Genomic DNA, 21556 nt, shown 5'->3' with positions numbered 1-21556 from the left:
GGACAGTAGTGGTAGTGCCATAGGCCATTTGTGGTGAAGGACTTGCTCCCCAAGCATAGTTCATATAGTCAGTCTCAAGTTGTTTGTGGATGTACTATCCTATTATTTCTATGAAAACCAGATCTACATGACTGATTTTCCTGGGCATGGGATGACGTATAAATTCAAATTTGAATGTTTGCTAGCTCTACAATAATCTCAAAAATTCAATCAATTGAAAAATTATGTGAATTTATCTATATAGTTATATATATAATTAATTTATCTATATATAGACTATTTAGAAATGGTACCAGTACCAAAATATTTTATTTCAATACCTCAACTGAAACACTTATCAGAACGGTATTAAAAACTTCCAAATAATTTTTATATTTTTACGAGAATCAATGTAACTATAAATTAAAAAGAGGATGTATTTAAACTTGACAAATGCCAGTTACAACAAGTATAATTTATATAGTTAATAACAAAAATAGACTTTTTTTTAATTGATAAACAAAACTTTATTGATTATTATTTTTTTCTCTCAACTTTATTGATTATTAGTATAGACAACTATTTTTAGTATTGGCTATATATTGTTTAAAAACAATGAGTAACATTTCTTATTTAGTTTGGATTAATAGATATGATTTATCAAGTAGGGGTGTTATCCACCCTATACAGGTGTGAGCCACCTATCCCACACCTTGTCCCATCTTGGGCAATGTGACTAAATCGATTTCCACATCTCATCCCCGCCCATACCAATGACCGTCCACATCTGCTTGCCAAGCGAGCGGATTGATGCCACCCTCATCTAGCCACCTCATCCGACAACAAGTTTTTCACAAAAAATTATAAATAAAAAATAATAAAAATAAAAAATTGAAAAATCGCACAAAACCAATAAGAAATCTTATACATGTGCATATTTGTGCACAAAAACATAGATCCACAATTGTGGCTCATAAAACTTATAAACCCACGACCAGTATCATAGGTTATAAAGCTTGTAGACCTATTGTCACAAACGTGAGTCTTGAACTTAGAGATCCATAACGGAGATCTTGGTCTTGGGTCATAAAGACTCACAACCAAACCATGATCGTATCGTTGTAGACTAGGACTTGGTCATGACCCATAACGATAATTGTGGGTGGGGAATAAGAAGGGGGATGACATAAGGAAAATAATAAAATAAAAGAAGGGAGAAGAATATGAGGGAGAGAGGAAGGTGAACTATTAAAGGAAGGGGAAAAAGATAAGGGAGAGAGGACAAGACAGGACGACGGGTTTAAGACTTGGAGGAGGAAATGAAATGAGAGAAAAATATGTGTATTTATATCTAAATTTTTACTTTTTAATATTATAAGAGCAAGCGAATGAAATTTCAAGTGGGTGGAGTACCTACATGTATATGGGCAAAGGGCTAGGTTATGGGGGCATGCCACCCAATCCTATCTCTAAGGATAACAGGTAAAGTGGACACAATACCCATCCCACCTCTGAGTGCTTTCTCTTCTCTCGTGAAAAGAAGTAAAGCTGTAGTGCCTTTGGGCTCCAAAGGCTTAAGGTCTCACTATCTGTGAGCTTGAGTTCTTTTTCTTGTTTTCATTCGTTACGGTCAGTGGCATTGAAGACAGAATCTTAACATCCCGTTAAGAATTAAAGGCTCGCACTCTATGAGTTAGACGAGTAGTTTTCTCGTAAATTCCTTTCTTTGAGGCTGCACACCAATGGAGGCAAAGGACCTAGCTAAACGTTGGGAAAGACTACAGCTAATAACAGAAGAAAGCTCACCTTTCCAGGTGAAACTGGATGGGCCAAAGGAGAGGGACAAGATGGAGGAATACTGCATTGTGGGAAGGTCTATGCTAGACAAGAATGTAAACAGTGAAGCCTTTAGAACCACGATGTCACAAATATGGAGGTTGCAAAGATGAGTGAGGTTTAAGGAGATAGGTGACCAGAGTTTCCTAATAGAGTTTCAGGAACTAGCAGATAAAGAGAAGGTCTTGGGGGGCAGACCATGGTTCTTCGACAGGAGCCTTTTAACTCTACAAGAAATTGACGCCACGGTTTCCATTAACAACATGCAATTTCTCTATGAACCCTTGTAGGTCCAACTACACAATCTTCCATTAGCCATGATGAATGAGGAGGTGGGAGTTTAGTTTGTAGCATTCATAGGACATGTTATTCGAGTAGATACAGAGGTAGATGGACGTGCATGGGGTCGGTGTTTGAGGGTGAGGGTGGCTGTGGACCTTCAAAACCTCTGCTTAGGAGAAAGTGGATGCTATTTGAAGATCAAGAACACTGGGTTTCCTTCAAGTATGAACGCTTACAGAATTTTTGCTTCCACTGCGGTGTCCTTTATCATAAAGAAAAACCTGTAACAGCTTATGCTTTGAGCAACAAAGGGAAGACCAGGTCCCCCATCAATTTGGTCACTGGCTACGGGCTCAACCCATGCACACAGATATCTTTAATGTCTATAAGTATGGTGGATCAAAGGGTGTAGTAAATGGTGGAGCAAGCGGTGGAGTTCATGGTAGTAACAGTAATAGAGAAGAGCAGGTATCGGGGAAGGGACAAGGTGACAGAGGAGAACCTATGCCAAGCAACCATGCTGTGCAGCAGGAGGTGTCAGCGAAAATGAAGGAAATCTTCCTAGCGGAAAATTTGGAAAAGGCAGTCCAAGTAGCAAAGGGTCAAAAGGCAGGAGAGGAAGCCCCAACCACTGGAATGATGACAGGTACAACTTTTGAAACTGGCACTAAAAGTCAACTAGATAGTCATCTCCCAAGTTTGTACGAGGCTCCCATATTGGACACTGTAAATGGGACCTTACTCCGTCGAAACACTACTATAATGGATGTAGATCAAGATAAAGGTAGTCTATTTCAGGCAACTACACAACCAAAGATAGTTAAACCAAATGGACCCTATGAGGAAAAACATAGGTGAGGGTCTGTCAAGTAGAAAGGTAGTTAGCTCAGGGGCAAAAAAAGAACTTGTTGCACAGTTTGAGGGTCCCATTACCAGAAAATGGAAGAGACATGCCCGATGAGAGGAATCCCATTGAAGTAACTCGGAGAAAGATGCTTTGAATGAAATAACCAATGTTTGCCAAAGGCCTAGAAACAAAAAGGGGTTGTAAGAGAGGAAGTGAAGAAAACAAGCAAGATACTAAGAGAGCCAAGAGGAAGGGAAAAGACCATGAGATCACCAACCAAATGGCAGAGGCTGGAAACCAGCCCTGCCAATACCAATGAGCATACTAGTGTGGAACTGCCGAGAGCTTGGGAACTCTCGAACAGTTAGGATCCTAAAAAAACTTACTAAGGATAAGTGCCCCAATCTGGTCTTTCTGGTGGAAACAAAGACTAGGAACCAAAGACTGGAAAGTGTAAGAAAAAGTCTGAATTTAGAAGGTTGTTTTGCAGTGGACAGCATGGGACTTAGTGGTGGGATTGCGTTACTATGGAAAGAGGAATGAGAGGTTAGAATCATTAATTACACTCGATGCCACATCAATGCTTTGATAAAGGAAGAAGACAATAGACCAACGTGGCAGTTCACAGGGTTTTATGGACACCCAGAAACAGTAAAGAGAAAAGGGAGTTGGCAATTACTTGAAATGCTAAAACCCCTCACACCAATGGCTTGGTTGTGTGTAGGAGATTTCAATGAAATCCTGCACCAGAAGGAGAAACAAGGGGCTGCAAGTAGACCATACAAACAGATTGAAAATTTTAAGAAGGTAATCGAGGTCTGTGGACTCCAAGACCTCCACTCACAGGGACAAAGGTTTACTTGGTCCAATAACAAAAGAGGAAGGGACTTTACAAAAGAAAGGATTGTCAAGGCAATGGCTAACAAGGAATGGAATGAGTTATTTAGCTCAGCCACATGTACTGCTCTAGCTGCCATTAAATCTGACCACTCCCCTCTATGCATCAGCAAACAAAAGGAGGGCAATGGAAAGATGAAAAGGAAAATATGTTTCAAATATAAGGCTGCTTGGGATCTAAAAGATGAATGTAAGAGAACAGTAGAAAAAGCATGGAAGGCAGCCAATATGGGTGGAAAAGGAGCCAACTCAATGAGGTTGAAACTTGAACATTGTCAAAGGAGTCTACTGCAATGGAACTAGAAGGAAAAAGTGCATAATCAAAAGGATATCAATCAGAACTTGGAAGAAATTAGTCATCTCTAAGAGACAGGCAATGGGGAACACATAGCAGTAATGAAGCACCTTTAAAAGAAAGTAGAACTTTCAATGGAAACAAATGACATGAAAAGGAGACAGAGAGCCAAACAACACTGGATGAAAGTTGGACAGAAACACCACATATTTTCACCTGCAGGTGAACCAGAGAAAGAAAATAAACACCATTAGAAGTGTTGAGGATTCACAAGGGAGGGTGGTGGATGAGCAAGAGGGTGTTGGAGAGGTTTTTACAGGTTTCTTCACCTATTTATTTACCACTTCCTCCCCATCTAATTTTGAGGAATGCTTGGTTTCCTTAAACACCACACTAATTACTGAGATGACAGATTGGCTCCTTGCTCCCTTCACTCGAGAAGAAATCTATGGAGCTGTAATCCAAATGAATCCTTTAGGCTCCCCTGGGCCTGATGGATTCCCAGCTTTCTTCTACCAAAAGCATTGTGAAATAATAGGCAAGGAGGTGTGTCAATTTGCTCTTCATGTTCTAAACCAAGATGGCTCCTTAGCTAAGGTAAATGACACTCTCATATACCTAATTCCAAAAGTTAAATGTCTAAAAAGAGTGACTGAATACAGACCCATTAGCTTATGCAATGTACTATACAAAATTGTCTCTAAAACTCTTGCAAATAGACTAAAAACCATCCTCTCCAAGCTCATATCCCCCAACCAAAGCGCCTTTGTACCTGGTAGACTCATTTCAGACAATGTATTAGTAGCTTATGAAGCCCTTCATTCCATGGGTACAAGAATGAAAGGAAGGAAATGGAGTGTGGCCCTCAAATTAGACATGAGTAAGGCTTATGATAGGGTAGAGTGGGGCTTTGTGGAAGTTGTTATGTCAAAAATGGGCTTCCCTCTCAAGTGGATCAACTTAATTCAAACATGCCTTAATTCTATCACATATTCAATTCTGGTTAATGGGGCTCCACAGCAAAAGTTTGTCCCTTCAAGAGGGATTAGACAAGGCGATCCTATGTCTCCCTACATCTTCATTATATGTGCTGAGGCCCTCACTTCATTACTGAACCAAGCTGAAAAACACAAAGAGATAACCCCAATACATATAGGAAGAGGCCCCATCACGATAAACCACCTTTTCTTTGCAGATGACAACCTACTTTTCTGCCAAGCCAACCCAAAGGAACTAATGTACTTGCTTGATACTCTAGCTGTGTATGAACAGGCCTCGGGTCAAATGCTAAACAAGGAAAAATCATCAGTATTCTTTAGTAAGAACTCTAAGAAGGAGACCAAAGAACAAATTCTGCAACTGGCAGGTGTTAAGACAAATGACTCTTTTGAAAAGTACTTGGGGCTTCTAGCCTGTGTTGGGAGAACAAAAGTGGTAGCATTCCACTCCTTTATTGACAAAACATGGGCCAAGATTGCAAATTGGAAAACTAAGCACTTATCAATTGCAGGGAAAGAAGTACTTCTCAAATCTGTTATACAGGCCATTCCCGCCTATACAATGGGAATATTCCTACTTCCTAACTCAATCACAAGGAAACTGAACCAACTACTTAGAAAGTTTTGGTGGGGCTATAATGAAGACACTTCTAAAATTCAATGGGTCAATTGGAACCAGATCAACAACAACAAAGAGGCTGGAGGACTGGGATTTAGAGACTTTAGAAGCTTCAATATTGCACTTCTATCCAAACAAGGTTGGAGAATGATTAATAACCCAACTTCCCTGGAGGCCATGATCATCAAGCAGAAGTATTGTGGAACAGGTGAATTCTTAGAAGCACAATTGGGCTCGAGACCCTCCTTTGCTTGGAGAGGTATACATGCAGGCCTGGAGGTCCTTAAAAAAGGAATGGTATGGAGAGTAGGAAATGGCCAGAGAGTATACATCTGGTTAGACAGCTGGATCCCATCTCTACCCCTTTACAAAGTAACTACCCCAAGAGAAGAAGATTGCTGGTGTGAACAGGTAAGTGGCCTTATTGATCCAATATGTAGAAGATGGAAGGACTATCTACTCCAGGAAATATTCTCTACACACAAGATAGATGCAATCAAAGCAATCCCAATCTGCCTTGGGGATAGAGAAGACAGGATGATCTGGCAACATACCAACAATGGCCAATTCTCAGTTAAAAGTTGTTACCACATGCATAGGTCATTGGAAGCTGATTTAGAAGGGGAATCCTCCAGTAAAAGGCGAGACATACAAGTGTGGAAGACAATATGGAAGCTCAAGACCACACCAGCAATCAAAATATTTATTTCGAGAGCATGTAGTGAGGTCTTCCCCACCTTGGCAAACCTGAAAAGAAGAAGAGTTGTGGAAGATAGTTCATGTATTATATGCAAACAGTTCCTTGAGACACCAAGTCATGCATTGTGGGGTTGTCTAGCTGCGCAAGATGTATGGAACCAAAGCAGTAAGAAGATTCAAAAAATGACATGTCATAGTGATCATTTCTTTGATATATGGTCCAACCTAGTGGAGGTGCTGAGCACCAATGAACTTGGGATAGTGGCTGGAATCTCAAAAGGAATATGGAACAGGAGGAATGAAATCATGCATGGCAAGGAATTCAAGCATCCCACCAAGGTATACAACTAGGCAATAGCAGAATTGACTCTATACACAAACAGACTACAAATCTCAGGAAAGGGAAGAGTCATATCTCAAACAGAAGCACACAAGTGGAAAAAGCCAGCTGAGAACCCTTATAAGATCAATTGGGATGCGGCTGTAAGATCAATAGAAGGAAGAATTGGCATAGGTGTTATAATTAGAGACCACACAGGCCAAGTAGCTGGTGCACTCCGGGCTCAAAGATCCTTTAGGGAGAGGCCTTTTGATGCAGAGGCCTATGGCTTACTGATAGCAGTTGTGTTCATCAAAGAGATAGGCATAAAACAGGTCTGTCTAGAAGGAGACTCAAAACAAGTAGTAGATTTGACAGTAAAACAAGGCTTGGACTGGAGCATGGGAGGATGTTTAGTGGAAGATGCAAGGAAAATACTGAATTCATTCGCAAGATGGAGTATCTCTCATGTTCCCCATTAAGCAAACATGGTAGCCCATCAGTTGGCACAAAAAGCATTAGGTTGTACAGACGATGTTTATGATATTGAAATCTGTCCACCATGTATTATATAAGTTGTAATCAAAGAAATGATGTAATCGTAGTACTCTATAAATGAATGTACCATAGAGTCATCTGTTACACAATGTTTCTGGTTTTATTAATGAGATGAGATCTCTTTCCAAAAAAAAAAAAATGATAACAGGTAAAGTAATAAGAAATCACATTTTTGGGCAAATGTTCTATTTGATGAGATAAAGTTTAGTATTGATTGAAGATTGAGGTTTGAATATCTCAAAATTCAAGATTTAGGTAATGACCATGTTATTCAAAGTCTGGAATAAGAATTCGTATCTCGAAACTTGCCATCACAGGTTATCTGCAGATTTTTATGATTGCAAGTTTGAAATAAAAAATCAAATTTATCGACAAATAATCTATTTGATGAGAAAAAATGAGTATTGGATAAATATGGAGGTTTGAAGATCTCAAAATTTGAAGTTTGGATAAAGAATCATTTTAGCTAGAATTCTAAGAATTGGTGTAAAGTAGGCTTATAAAGTTACACATTCAAGTATTAATACTCCATCCAAGTATGCCAAAAGTGAAAGAGAACTAAGACTTTTACAAAAGCTCTCTCTCTTGATGTTCTTGTAAACCACACAAAATACAAAGATAATGATATTGTGATCTAATGTGAGTTCAACCACGGGGAGGTTATAAGAGAAGAAGCAAAGTTTGAATATTGTCAAAGGCCTGGCTAGGAAAAATACAGGTTATTTCGTCATGGTAAGTAAGAGATTCATATTATAAAGGGCTTGTAAGAAACTTACTTCAATTGATCTTCAAATAGTATAATTGGTTTGTTTTAGGTAGGTTGCCTCGAGGTAGTTTTATCTTTATATAGTTATTTAAAAGATTTCCCTTCGTCATCGAAAAAACCTTATCAATTGGCTTGTTTTGCTTTATCATTCATATTTTTATTTTTGTTTAATAGTGTGATTTGATGCATGTGAGCTAATTTGAACTTTAATAAATATTATGAATCTTGACATGAATTAAAATTGGACAAGAATTGTGACATACACCTGTTCACTCCACTTTAGGTATTATTTAAGGTTAATCATATAATTTCAGACAGAGCCCAAAAATGTATAAATAAAAAAATCCCTTGTTAAAAGATGAGTGTGATTCAAAAGGGCTTGTGAGCCATAAAACCAAAAATATGGGATATAGTCTAGCATTCTTGGAGGCCTAGAATGGAAGAGAAATAGGTACATGAAATAGACCTCACAATATTTATAGAAGCCCAAGTGAAAGTAACATTAAATGCTTAATAAATGTAATGAATTGCACTGCATGTGTTTATTTTTCTCCCACTTTTAAACCTTAAAATTCAGTCAAGAACTAACGAATCCAAATCCAAGAATTCATCCAAATGAAACGCAGTACTTTCAAGCCTTCACTTGAGCAATATTCATCTTCACATCAAAATCTACATAAATGTATTTTCCTTATAATATTACCAGCATGCTATTCACAATATTAAACTGGAAAATACAGAACCATACAATTGATAGAGAGAGATTGTCTAGCCAAAAACAAGCATTTTTCCTAAGGAAAAACCAATCCTACTCCTCAGCATTCTGAGTCTCATCTTTGAAAAGGTTGACCATGTCATCAATCCAAAGAATTGTTATAACTAAAAAATTCCCCACATGGTTTGGCATCACCCAAGAAATACTCGTCCTTCCAAAAATATCATTCCACAAACTTAAGGCCACACTTACCAGCAACTTTGCAGCCATAATGACCATCGAAGTTGTCCCATCTCCAACTTCGCAATCTTGAAGCTTAGCCAACTCCACAAGTATCTCATGCAGACCTCAAAATGAAAACCAAACATGTAACAAAGTGGCTAAGATCTGTAAGAAAGCACATACACACACATATAACAATAAGTCAAAGAGGTGGCAAGATGTGGCTGTTTCTCCACCTTGGCAGCCGGGTGTTCAACTTCTAACATCTTGAGTATTGTAGCACCGTTGTTAGTAATTATCATATCACCAATATCGTCAACAAGCATTTGAAGACACAAGGAACAATTGAGAAGAAAATCAATCGAACAGTTAATGTTTAAAAAAAAATAAAGTTTTGGGACCAGTATAAACTTTGCAACGAACATGGGGAAAATAATATCTCAGCAACAGCTCTCTCAACTAATATCAAAACCCAAACTAAAAACACTGGCATGCACTTCAGATTCTTAACTGTAATGCTATAGTTGTGGTAAATAGTCTTTATGGGATCACTACCCATCTCAAGTCAAAAGCATACGAGTACACAAATAGATAACAGATATCCCTTATGTCCTTTCCTAAAATGACCTCTCTTTAGTCTAGTGACTATTGCATAGTCAAATTCAAGGATGAGCGCACACACAGAAATATAGGGCCAAGCTTAAGTTGCACCTAATGCAACTTATTTTTGTTTTAGTGGCGTGCCCTCACAGGCATGCCATCCATCGCACGGCTCCAGCCTGTGCCTTGCAGCCTCAGAGCCCAAACCATCAACTTAGGCTATGCATGCCCATCGCCCAGGCCACCAGCTCGGGCCATGTAGGACCACTGCCCACACCACTTGACTGGGCCTCACAGCAGCAGCATGGCACCACCCTGTGCCCACCATCAGGCCTAGGTTTGACACCATGCCATACCACCATCAGCAGGTCACGCACAGCGTCATGTCTTGACCACCACCAAACCAATGCATGGCATCATGCCAGGCCATGCAGCCAGCCATCATACTAGACTAGGACTAGCCCAGCCATGGGCCATGCACCATCCTAGCCCACTATGGGCAATGCATGCCACAGCCATAAGGTCATTTATCCATCATGTTATTTTATTTATTTTCTTTATTTATTTATTTATTTTATTTGCTAGGGATGTTTTGGGAGTTTCCAATTTTTAAGCTTTATAAATCAGACTCTTAGTCATTTCATTTGCATTTTTTGGCAATTACCCTAGGGGGAGATTATTTGTTTAGGAGATCAGATTTCGGTGCTTTTGTACTTGGACTTTTTGGGTGAAATTCATAAATCCCAAATAGATGATCATCACATTGCAATTCATTGAATATGTGCGATTCATTTTATCAATATATGAGGTTTTCTTTCAACTTTATGCAATTCGTGAATTGAAGTTGATTATTTATTCATTGTGTTCTTGAGTGTTCATGCATGTTCATCAATTTTCCTTGGTGTTCATATGTTTTCTTGCACAAATCTCATCCTCTAAATACTCCATACACCCACCATAGTGTATTTCCACTTAGCATTTTCAGCCATACTTCCCAAAACACCATTCTTTCATTCTCCAAAAGCCCTAGCCACCCATCACCTTCTATATAGGGATTCCTAAACTTTTGGAACCCTAATTGCATTTCCTTATCCATATTCTTATATCTTTGATGATTGGTCTTACCTTCCACATTTGATCCCTTAATTCTTGAAGTCATCCTAGAATTACTCAATCACATTATCCATCCCCTCCATCTTGCCATAACCGAATCCATCATCTCCTTACATCACTCCAACAATTTAAGAATCATTCTTCCATCCAAACCCTAGCCATTCTACACTCCAAACCCTAACCACACACCAAAGTGGCGCCAACCGTAGTTCCTTCCATCTAGCCATGCGCCCCATCACATGCATTGGAGTTCCATCACTTCCTTCATCTTTTTCATCATTCACATACATCAAACCAGTTCTAAATACTTAACCTCACCTTACCACAATTTCTATCATCGCCATTGTTGAGTAATAACCAAGCAAGAGAGCTTAGGCATTTGGTCATCCCAAGGAGAACCAATGTGTGGACAACATAGTATTTGCAGACTTGATCGAAGTCCCCAACTATAATTGGTGCTTTCATTGAGAGGATTTTTGTTTGGTGTTTTTGAGAAGTTTTCACTTCTCCACGAAGTAAACGACGCGTTAACTCAATCCCTTATAAATTTGATTATTGAAGTTCAGGGGTTAAGGAGAAGGTTGGAGTAGTGTTACTTGAAAGGGTCGGCCACCCTTAAAGGTAGAGGACCCTTGGTTGGACCTTTAAGCTTGTGCAAGAGGGTTTCCCACCCACGAAGGTTGACAACTCAAGGTTGGACTTTTGAGGTCTATTCTACTGTCCAAGAGAGTCCGAGTTGCTGCCCAAGCTTCATCAAACATAAAGTTTCAGTTGCAAGCCAGTTTGCCAGTTGTTCAAGTTGTTAGTTTGCAAGCGTCATGTCTAGGAGCAATCTAGAAGCCGAGAGGAATAAGAGTTCCAACCGGGAACGTATAGAGGTGCTCAAGGGGCATACTTCCAAAGTCATGGACATTCTTAGTGAGGTCAACACTACAATGGCCGAACTATGCATGGCCTTGAATGCCACTACTCAAGAGAGTGAGGAAAATATGAGAGCCATAGATACCATGAGGAGAAAAACACATGAGAGCATAGAGAGATTAGAGATGAGACTTGTTGAGGGCCAAAGGCAACGCCATGAGACTAATGGACAAAGGCATGATGCTTTTGTTGATGGTGTAAAGACAAGTGTAACCGATTCTATGCATGAGCCACCAAGAGTTGAAATAAGAAGATGTGGTCGTATTGAGAATGACCGTGTTGTGGTGGAAAGATGGATCCAAGATGGTAACCGCAATAGAATTCCGAGTATAAGAGAGAGACATCAAGATATGAGATATGAAGATCCAAGACAAGATGATGGCTTTGAGGCCGAATATGATCAAGATGAGGAAGGGCCATATGATCATGGAGACCAATTTGGAAGAGGACACCACCACCGAGGTAGAGAAAGAGGCTACTATGAGAGAAGACACTATGATGACTGTGAGGATGAGAGGAAGAGAAACCAAGCTCTTGACTGGGAACCCAAGAGGCCAAAAGTGGACTTCCCTAAGTTCAATAGAGGGATCCATATGAGTGGCTTGATAAGGTAGGCCACTATTTCCATGCTTATGAGGTACCAAGAGATTAGAGAGTGCCTATGGCATACTTCTACCTAGATGGCAAGGCAAGTAAATGATGGAGGTGGATAAGAGATCAATATGCCAAGGAGAGAAAAAGGTTAGGATAGACGGCTTTTGAGAAGGAGTTCCTCCTTTAATTTGGACCATCCCCGACCATTAATCATCATGGTCAACTTACCAAGTTAAAACAAATTGGCAAGGTGAAGGCATACATAGAAGAGTTTCGGCAACTTTAAACTCTTGTTAGAGGTTGGTCCGTGGAGGCCCTAGTTGGGACATTCATTGATGGATTAAAGTCTTGGTTAGCCAAGGAGATTAAGTTAAAGCAGCCCACCAAGATCCAAGAGATCATGAGGATGGTCGAGATATTGAAGGAGAGTTCCTCCTACGATAGGCGTCGATCCAAGGATGTGTGGAGCAAATTTACTACACCATTGCAAACCAAAAATCCTTGGAAATGTAGAGATGTTGATGAGGAGACTTCCAAGTCTAAGCCGAATGAGGTGAAGAAATTGTCAAGAGAGGAAGTTCAAGAAAGAATTAAGAAGAGTCTATACTTCAAGTGTGGAGAAAAATGGAGTAGAGAGCACACATGCAAGTTGGCCAAAGCTTATGTATTACTTGAGGAAGATGATATTGATGAGTCATCAAACCATGAATTGAAGCATGAAGAGGCCGAACCTAGTGAGGATAGTGGTGATGCCGAAATCTCACTCAATGCCATGCCGGGAGTCCAAAAACCCACTTCCATGAGGGTTATGGCGTGGATTGGGAAGTTTGAGGTACCTTTGTTGGTGGATAGTGGGTCTACTCACAATTTCATCAACACCAATATTGTGTCTAAAGTGGGATTGAACCTGAGTGCTATTGAACCCTTTAAAGTGAAGGTTGCAAATGGAGACAAACTTAAGTGTAAAGCACTTGTAAAAGAGGTCAAGATGAATGTGCAAGGGATGGGAATAGTAACAGATTTGCATGTCCTAGCACTTGAGGGACTTGAGGTTGTGTTGGGCAACGCTTGGCTTAAAGGCATTAGGAAGGTGATGAATGATTATTGTTGCGTATAAACTTTAACTCAAATTAGTGAACCAAAAATTTAATGTAGTTTTACCTACAAATATACAGGTGTTGTAGTACCTAACAGGGTCGAATCCACAGATATTGACTTATGCGATGAAAAAAATGAACTTAAACAATAAAAATAAATTACTAAAAGGAACGTGCAATCAAATAAAAGAGAAAATTGCTGAGATGAAGATTTTCAACGTAACGGAATAAAACTAAAATGATAAAGTAAAATAATATGGAGAACGACTAAGGTTTTTATGATCTGTCTAATAATTTAGATATTATTTTCGATTGATTTATTTCAATTAAATTAGAATAATGATTCTGTTTAATTGGAGAATTTAGCATTTAAGGTCAAGAAAAATAGTCACTAATGATTAAGCATGAACGATTGATGGTTAAAATATTCACAAACTCATTTGAATATCACAGAGATTTTTTCAAACATTCACTGTATTCAAAAATCACAATGAATTAAGATAAATATATAAATAATCAAAATATCCAATAATAAAACCATTCAATCGATCAAATTCACAATATAAATTTCAATGTTGATCCGAAAATAATGTTTAAATCATTAAACTTCACCTCTAACCTTAGTACAAGAATTTAGCCAACCATGTTCATCAAAAGAGCTATAGAAATCAAATAAATATTCTCTATGATAAAACTAAAGTAAAACACAAAACTCAACACAAGAAAACAGCCTTTTAAAGGGAGCAAAAGTATAGAGAAGAGCCCAAAAGAACTCCCTCTGTCGCTGAGTGTTTCATCCTCTCCAAAATAAAAATAATCCCATGTCCCTAAGCTAGGCCTACTGTTCATAAGTCCCAAACTCAAACGAAAAAGCTCTGCATGTCTAACAAGAAAAAAATAATCCTCCAGAACCCCATGTTTGCCTCTGCATGCAGCCTTCTGTTTTTCTCTGCAAAGAAAATCAACCCGAAGCACCAAAAAATAAATGCACAGCATCTCTCTTTCCAAAAGCTCCTGCTCTCTCTCAGCTCGCCTAAAATAATCTCTCTCTCTCTCTCTCTCTCTCTCTCTCTCTCTCTCTCTCTCTCTCTCTCTCTCTCTCTCTCTCTCTCTCTCTCTCTCAAAACCTACTACTTGTAACTTCTAATGAAAAAACTCTCTCCCCGTTCACTATCCCCAACACCAAAAAAATGAAATCTCCTTAGCAGTACGTGCTGCTCTATTTTTTTGTCTGTCTCTATTCTCTCCCAAACTGATAAAAAAAACCAGGCTTCTCTTCCCTCCAAAAAATGTAAGCTCCCCCTGCATTCGTTCAAAAGCCAAAAGTGCTACCTCCCCCGTGCTGTGTCTCCCTCCTTTTAGAAGCACCCAACTCCCCAGACCCAAAACGAATGCCTTTCTTGCTTCCGTCAGAGTCTTCGTCTGCCTCCGTAAATCACTCCTGCCCTAAAACCTAGAAAAATACAACTCTCCACAGCCTTCTCTTTCACCTATCCCCTTTTTGATGTTTTTCCTCTAGGCCTTTTTTTTCCTTTAGTTTTCGTTTGTCCACATCCGTTCTTTTCTAAATGAAAACCCAAGCTTCCTCTGCCGTTTAGCATTTTTTGCTCCTTCCAAAAGCTGCCCCGGTGTTGAAAAATCCTGTATTCATGCTTCAAATTATCTCTATTCAAAAGCAAGGAATGAAAGCTTTGCCTACTACGTCCCAATTTTGTTTGCATTCAGTCCGTGTCTTGCATTTGACTCAAAACTGAAAGAGAGCAGTTGCTTTTTCCCACTAAAGACTGCTGCTGTCTTAGCCAAAAAGAGTTGTGTCTTGCTATGTTCCCATCTGTCTCCCTGATGTGTGTTGAAGATAATTGCTCCCTCTCCCACGTGAAGACAAGAATTGCATCTGTTTGGAGAAAAAGAATTTGTCATGAAATGCCCAAAAGAAATAAACCAATGGGTCTATGTGTTGCATGAGAGATTGGAAGAATAAAAAGAAATAGAAATAAGAAAAATGAAAAATGAAAAAGAAATGGAAGAATAGAATATCAAAAATATGTTGTGCATGTGAGGAAATGTTGTCAAATTAAATCACAGATTATAAAATTAAGCATACACATGATATTAATCAATTAAAAGTCACAACTTGTATTTATGCTTATTAACCATTTTTCTATCTAAAACTAATAATAATGTCGTGAACTAATTAAATGCATTGGTTCTAAACGTATGAAATATGCAATATTTCAACTCAATCAATTATGATAAGATGACCAAGGAGTTCAACCTCGGGACTAAGAAGCATACATGGACAACATTGATACCTAAGAAAGTGAAAGCTTGTGGGGCTTTGATATTCAAGGAGAACTACCTTTTGTGGACTACTCATGAGGAAGATGATTCCATATTGATGGCCTTGAGTGGGGCCGAATGGACAGTGTGGGACAAAATTAGGAGGCCACACGCATTGATGCTCGGGTCTTGGAGATCATTGAGCTACTTGATGCCCAAGGTGGAGGAGTGGTAGGTTTCAAAGTGAGGGATGGTTCGGTTTGGCCCAAGAAAATTTCATCTCAAACTTAAAATTCTCATATCATCATTACAACTTTCCCAAATTTTCATACAAAATATAATAAATAATTCAACTTTTTCTTAATTTTTTCAAATCCCAAAACAATAATAATATTAAAATATAATATTTTAAGATTTCATCTTAAAACTTAAAATTCTTATTTCAAAATTCTCACTTACCAAACCATACCTAATCTACTACAAGGGATATGCGTATATCCCTAATGTGCCAAATTTTAAGAAGAGAATTGGGAACCCAAGTCTTATAGTGGAAGAGCTTCCTAACTTTGATGATGAGGGAATGATGCTCTTGCTAAAACGGTTCTTGAATATAGGGTAGTGACCTGAGGGAAGAAAATGAGGAAAGTATGGCAAGTCTTGATCCAATGGCAAGGAGTTGAGAGAGGAGGTTTCTTGGGAGGACTATGAAGATATGGTGTCGAGGTATCCACACTTGATCCTTGAGGGAAAGAATGTGCTTGAAGGGAGGGGGAATGTTATTACTCCTAGGAGGATTGCTCGGTACTACATCTCGACATAGTTCTTGAAGAGTTAGGACAGTCATATGGCTAGCCTACATGCATGTCTTGGCTCAAGCCTGAACACACAGCAAGCGCCCATGGAGGCTATTGGCCTCACACAATCCCTGCGTGCAGGCATGCGCATTCCTTTGCACATGCGCGTGGGCATATGCTCCCCAGCATCACGCAACGAGGTTAATGGCATGCCCTAACAGGCACGCCTTCAAGCGCACGGCTCCAGCCCATGTGGCATGCCCACCAGGCATGCCATCCAACGCACGGCTCCAGCCCATGCCTTGCAGCCTCAGCGCCCAGACCATCAGCTTGGGCCATGCATGCACATCACCTAGGCCACCAGCCCGGGCCATGCAGGACTACTGTCCAAGCCACTTGACTGGGCCTCACAACAACAGCACCGCAACACCTTGTGCCCACCATCAAGTCTAGGCTTGGCACTATGCCATGCCACCATCAGCAGGCCACGCACAGCGCCATGTCGTGCCTACCACCAGACCAATGCATGGCACAATGCCAGGCCATGCAGCCAACTATCGAACCAGATCAGGACTAGCCCAGCCGTGAGCCATGCACCATCCTAGCCCACCATTGGCCATGTAGGGCTATAAAACAGTCAGTCCAGACTGGAAAAATCGACTGGACTGATCAATTTGGTCTGGACCGGACCGGACTAAAAAACATGGGGTTCGGTTTCGGTCCTTGATTCCTGAAACCGAACTAGTTTGGTTCGGTTCACGGTCCACGATTCCTCAGATCGACGTGGACCGGACCAACCGAATTAAAAAATATATATTTTTTATTATATATATTATTTTATATAATAATTATATAATTAATTATGTAATTTTCATCTAACCTATTCCCATTTATAATATAAAATTTTAAATATGTAATTACAAAATAATATTCTATTAATTAAGTAGTGTATATTATCAATTAATGTATAACCAATTCACCATTAACAGTAATTATCTACATCTATATCTAATTAAAGTTATTAGATAAATTTTTTGTAAAATACCTAAGTTATAAGTAAATATAAAGCAATTGGTAAATTATAAATTAACTAACCTAATACCAATTCCCAGTATATATGTATATAGTATATATATATTATAATTTATATATAAATATAATTTATAATATGTATTATGTATGTATATATAATTTATAATATGTATCATTGACCATATAAATTTTTTTTAATGAGTTAGTTACATAATCTACATTAATAATTTACTTAATTTTAATTTAGTAATTTAAATAAAATGTTTAATTGATTTATTTAAAAAAAGAATAAAAAAATAATTAGATCGGACCGAATGGACCGACCGATCAGGACCAAACCGAATGCAGACCAAACCAAACGGACCGACTAGATGTTCGGTTCGAAAAAAATGATAGATTGAAAAAATGATGGACCGAATTGGATCGGACCGAACCCGACCGGACTGGACCGTTTTCACCCCTAGGGTCATGCATGCTATGGCCATAGGGCCATTTATCCATCATGTTATTTCATTTATTTGTTTTATTTATTTATTTAATTTAATATGCTATGGACCTTTTTGGGGTTTCCAATTTGTAAACTCTATAAATAAGATGTTTAGTCATTTCATTTGCATCTTTTGACAATTACCCTAGAGGGAGATTATTTGTTTAGGAGATCATATTTCGGTGCCTTTGCACTTGGACTTTTTGGGTGAAATTCGTGAATCCCAAAGAGATGATCATCACCTTACAATTCATTGAATATGTGTGATTCATTTTATCAATATATGAGGTTTTCTTTCAACTTTGTGCAATTCATGAATTGAAGTTGATTATTTATTCATTGTGTTCTTGAGTGTTCATGCGTGTTCATGAATTTTCCTTAGTGTTCATATATTTTCTTGTACAAACCTCATCCCCCAAACACTCCATACGCCCACCATAGTGCATTCCGACTTAGCATTTTCGGCCATACTTCCCAAAACACCCTTATTCAATTCTCCAAAAGCCCTAGTCGCCCATCACCTTCCATATAGGGATTCCTAAACTTTAGGAACCTTAATTGCCTTTCCTTATCCATATTCCTTCATCTTTGGTGATTGGTTTTACCTTCTATATTTGATCCCTTAATTCTTGGAGTTATCCTAGAATTACTCAATCACATTATCCATCCCCTCCATCTTGCCATAACCGAACCCATCATCTCCTAACATCACTCCAACAATTTAGGAATCATTCTTCCATCCAAACCCTTGCCATTCTACACTCCAAACCCTAACCACACACCAAAGTGGCACCAACCCTAATACCTTCCATCTAGCCTTGCGCCCCATCACATGCATCAAAGTTCCATCACTTCCTTTATTTTTTTTTTTCCATTATTTCCATACATCAGACCAGTCCTAAACACTTAACCTCACCTTACTACAATTGCTATCATTGCCATTATTGAGCAATAACCAAGCAAGATGGTTTAGGCATTCGATCAACTTAAGGAGAACCAAGGCGTAGACAACATAGTATTTGGGGACTTGACCGAGCTCCCCAACAGAACTGTAGGGTTTTATGTGATGCATGGAAGTGGAAAAGTTTTTGGGCTGCCACGACGTCATTTTCTCTTTCTTTTTTGTCCTTACTACATTGGTTGGGTTTACGTGAATTGGACCTACAAGAGCGTGCGTTATTATATTTTATTATTTTTTTGAAAATAATATTATTTACTATCTTAAGGCGTGTAAGTCTCGTACACTCTCTTAAAAAAAGTATATAAATTTGAAACCTACATGAAAAATTATTTTTTCAATAGTGTATCTCATTTTTTTTAAAGAGGGTGTGCATTGCTTGCATATCTTATAATTATATTTAGTATTACTTGTTTTCTATTTTATCAATTAATAACACTACAATATTCCCGTTATTGGTTAGGGCTAACATATATAAGAGTATGAGAAATGATATTTGTAATTTTTATGACACAAACATCAACTATTCATTTAAAAAAAAGAGTAAATATGGGATCCATAAGAAAAAATTAATTTTTTAATGGTAGGTCTCACTCTTTTTCATAATGAATGCGCATCGCTTATGCAACTCATTATATATATATATATATATATATATATATATATATATATTTCTTTTTTAACTTACTAAGAAAAAGTTCATCTATTGCAAAGTTTTTTGTCCAATATTTGCTTGTTTACAGTGTTCTTAACAAGAAACGTGGGCATGTGTTTGAGGAAATCCAGAGGCCTGGTACGATGGTACCCCTCTTTACAACATCAAGGCATATCTTCCTATCATTGAATCTTTCGGATTCTCAAGCACGTTTAGGGCTGCAACTTCAGGGCAGACTTTCCCCCAGTGTGTCTTTGATCATTGGGATACGATATCATCTGATCCCTTGGAATCTGGATCATAGGCAGTGCAGCTTGTAACAGACATTCGCAAGAGGAAGGGCTTGAAGGAACAGATGACCCCACTTTCCAAGTTCGAAGACAAGCTATAAATACATTATGTGATCGTTGATCAAAGTAGAGTTACATGTTGGCCTTGTCAGCATTTTTATATTCCCGTGAGGTTTTTTCTTTCGACATTTTTAGGTGAATCCCATTGGAGTTTGATCGACTTTTTGTTATGTTTTTGGCTATGTCTAGTTATCGTACATTTGATTTGATGCTCGTAACCCAACAGTGATTGGGGTTTTACATTGCACACTTTTTGGACTACTTTCAGCCATTTTTTATTGAGATATATCATTTTTATATATGAAAAAAAATATATTCATTATTTATTTTTTCATCATCTTCTCAGCATCCATCCTACGATATGACATTAAATAATTGGAAACTATTTATTATATTATATTATATTTCACTTGTCTTCTCTCCTCTCACCTCTCCAAACTCTCAAATCGCTTTCCATTGAAACCATTTCTACATAGATAGCACAAATTATAGAGAAAAAGAAATCATGAAAAGTGAATTAATTTTTGGAAAAAGTGAAGTGGAATATGGAGGCATGGTGTAAGATTTGGAGAGCAAGTTCGAGAGTTTGCTGCTGGGTAACCATAGAGATGGAATCCAGTAAATGCTTCTTTTCTTTAATAAGGAGAACATTAGAAAGTGAGCTTTGGCTACAGAGCCTACAGTGGTTTTGTTCTTGATGGGGATTGATTTGGTTTTAGAGATAACTTGTTTGAGGAAGAGAGAAGCCTTGTTCTTCATTTCTAATATTATTTAAGATTTAAAAAAAAAAAACCAGTAAATGTAAGGGAAAACTATGATTGATCTAGAAGAAACACTTTTGAAAAAAATGGAAGAAATTTTTGAAGCTCTCTGGAGAGGGCCAAGAGGGATCTAAGCATATCTCTCTTTCTCCATTGAACTCAACAATTTTCTCCACTCTCTCTCGCTCTTAAGTTCTGCATTTCTGATTCGAAAGTCAATTTTTTCTTTCACAGATATTCAATACTCAGCTTACCTCCATTTTCTCACCGTCGTCGACTACACTGCAAGTCACTCTCTCGGGATCTGTTGCAATCAAACTAAGTTGCACCGTCGATTGCAAGAGAGGGGAGAATTGTCTGCATCGTTTGCAAGGGGGAAAGGACTTGGTAGGGATGATTTTAGGGATAAACAGAGGTTGTTCTGCGGTGCAGTATAGGGAGATAAAGTGGAACTCATACCTGGCATGTCCTTATCAGGAGACTGTTATTTGGAGATAAATAGAATGACTGATTTGAAGGATGTCTCACAACAAATATTATTAGATTAAAAATAACCAATTATTGTATAAATTTTATTCATAATTATTTTATAATTATATTTTATTATTTTTTGAAAATAATGTTACTTACCTTCTTAAGGTGTATAAGTCTCGCGCACTCCCTTAAAAAAGTATATAAATTTAGAACCTACATGACAAATTATTTTTTCAATAGTGTATCACACATTTTTTAAAGAGGATGTGTGTTGCCTGCACATCTTATAATTGTATTTAATATTACTCGTTTTCTATTTTATCAATTAATAACACTACAATATTCTCGTTATTGGTTGAAGCTAACATATATAAAAGTATGAGAAATGATATTTGTAGTCTTTATATC

At 38.2% G+C, this 21556-nt stretch overlaps 1 protein-coding gene across 1 annotated transcript; it reads left to right on the top strand.

Annotated features, from left to right (window-relative positions):
* The first annotated feature begins 1721 nt into the window (after nt 1-1721).
* On the top strand, nt 1722-7253 carry LOC122294694. The gene is made up of 5 exons (XM_043103612.1): nt 1722-1852; nt 2388-2881; nt 3669-3751; nt 4359-6765; nt 6850-7253. The coding sequence occupies exons 1-5, from the start codon at nt 1722-1724 to the stop codon at nt 7251-7253; spliced, it is 3519 nt and encodes a 1172-aa protein (XP_042959546.1).
* The last annotated feature ends 14303 nt before the right edge of the window (nt 7254-21556 follow it).

Source organism: Carya illinoinensis, chromosome 14, assembly GCF_018687715.1.
Source record: "Carya illinoinensis cultivar Pawnee chromosome 14, C.illinoinensisPawnee_v1, whole genome shotgun sequence".
NCBI classification, from domain to species: Eukaryota; Viridiplantae; Streptophyta; class Magnoliopsida; order Fagales; family Juglandaceae; genus Carya; species Carya illinoinensis.
Note: the sequence above shows the minus strand (reverse complement) of the source record. Positions and strands in the feature narration are given on the sequence as shown.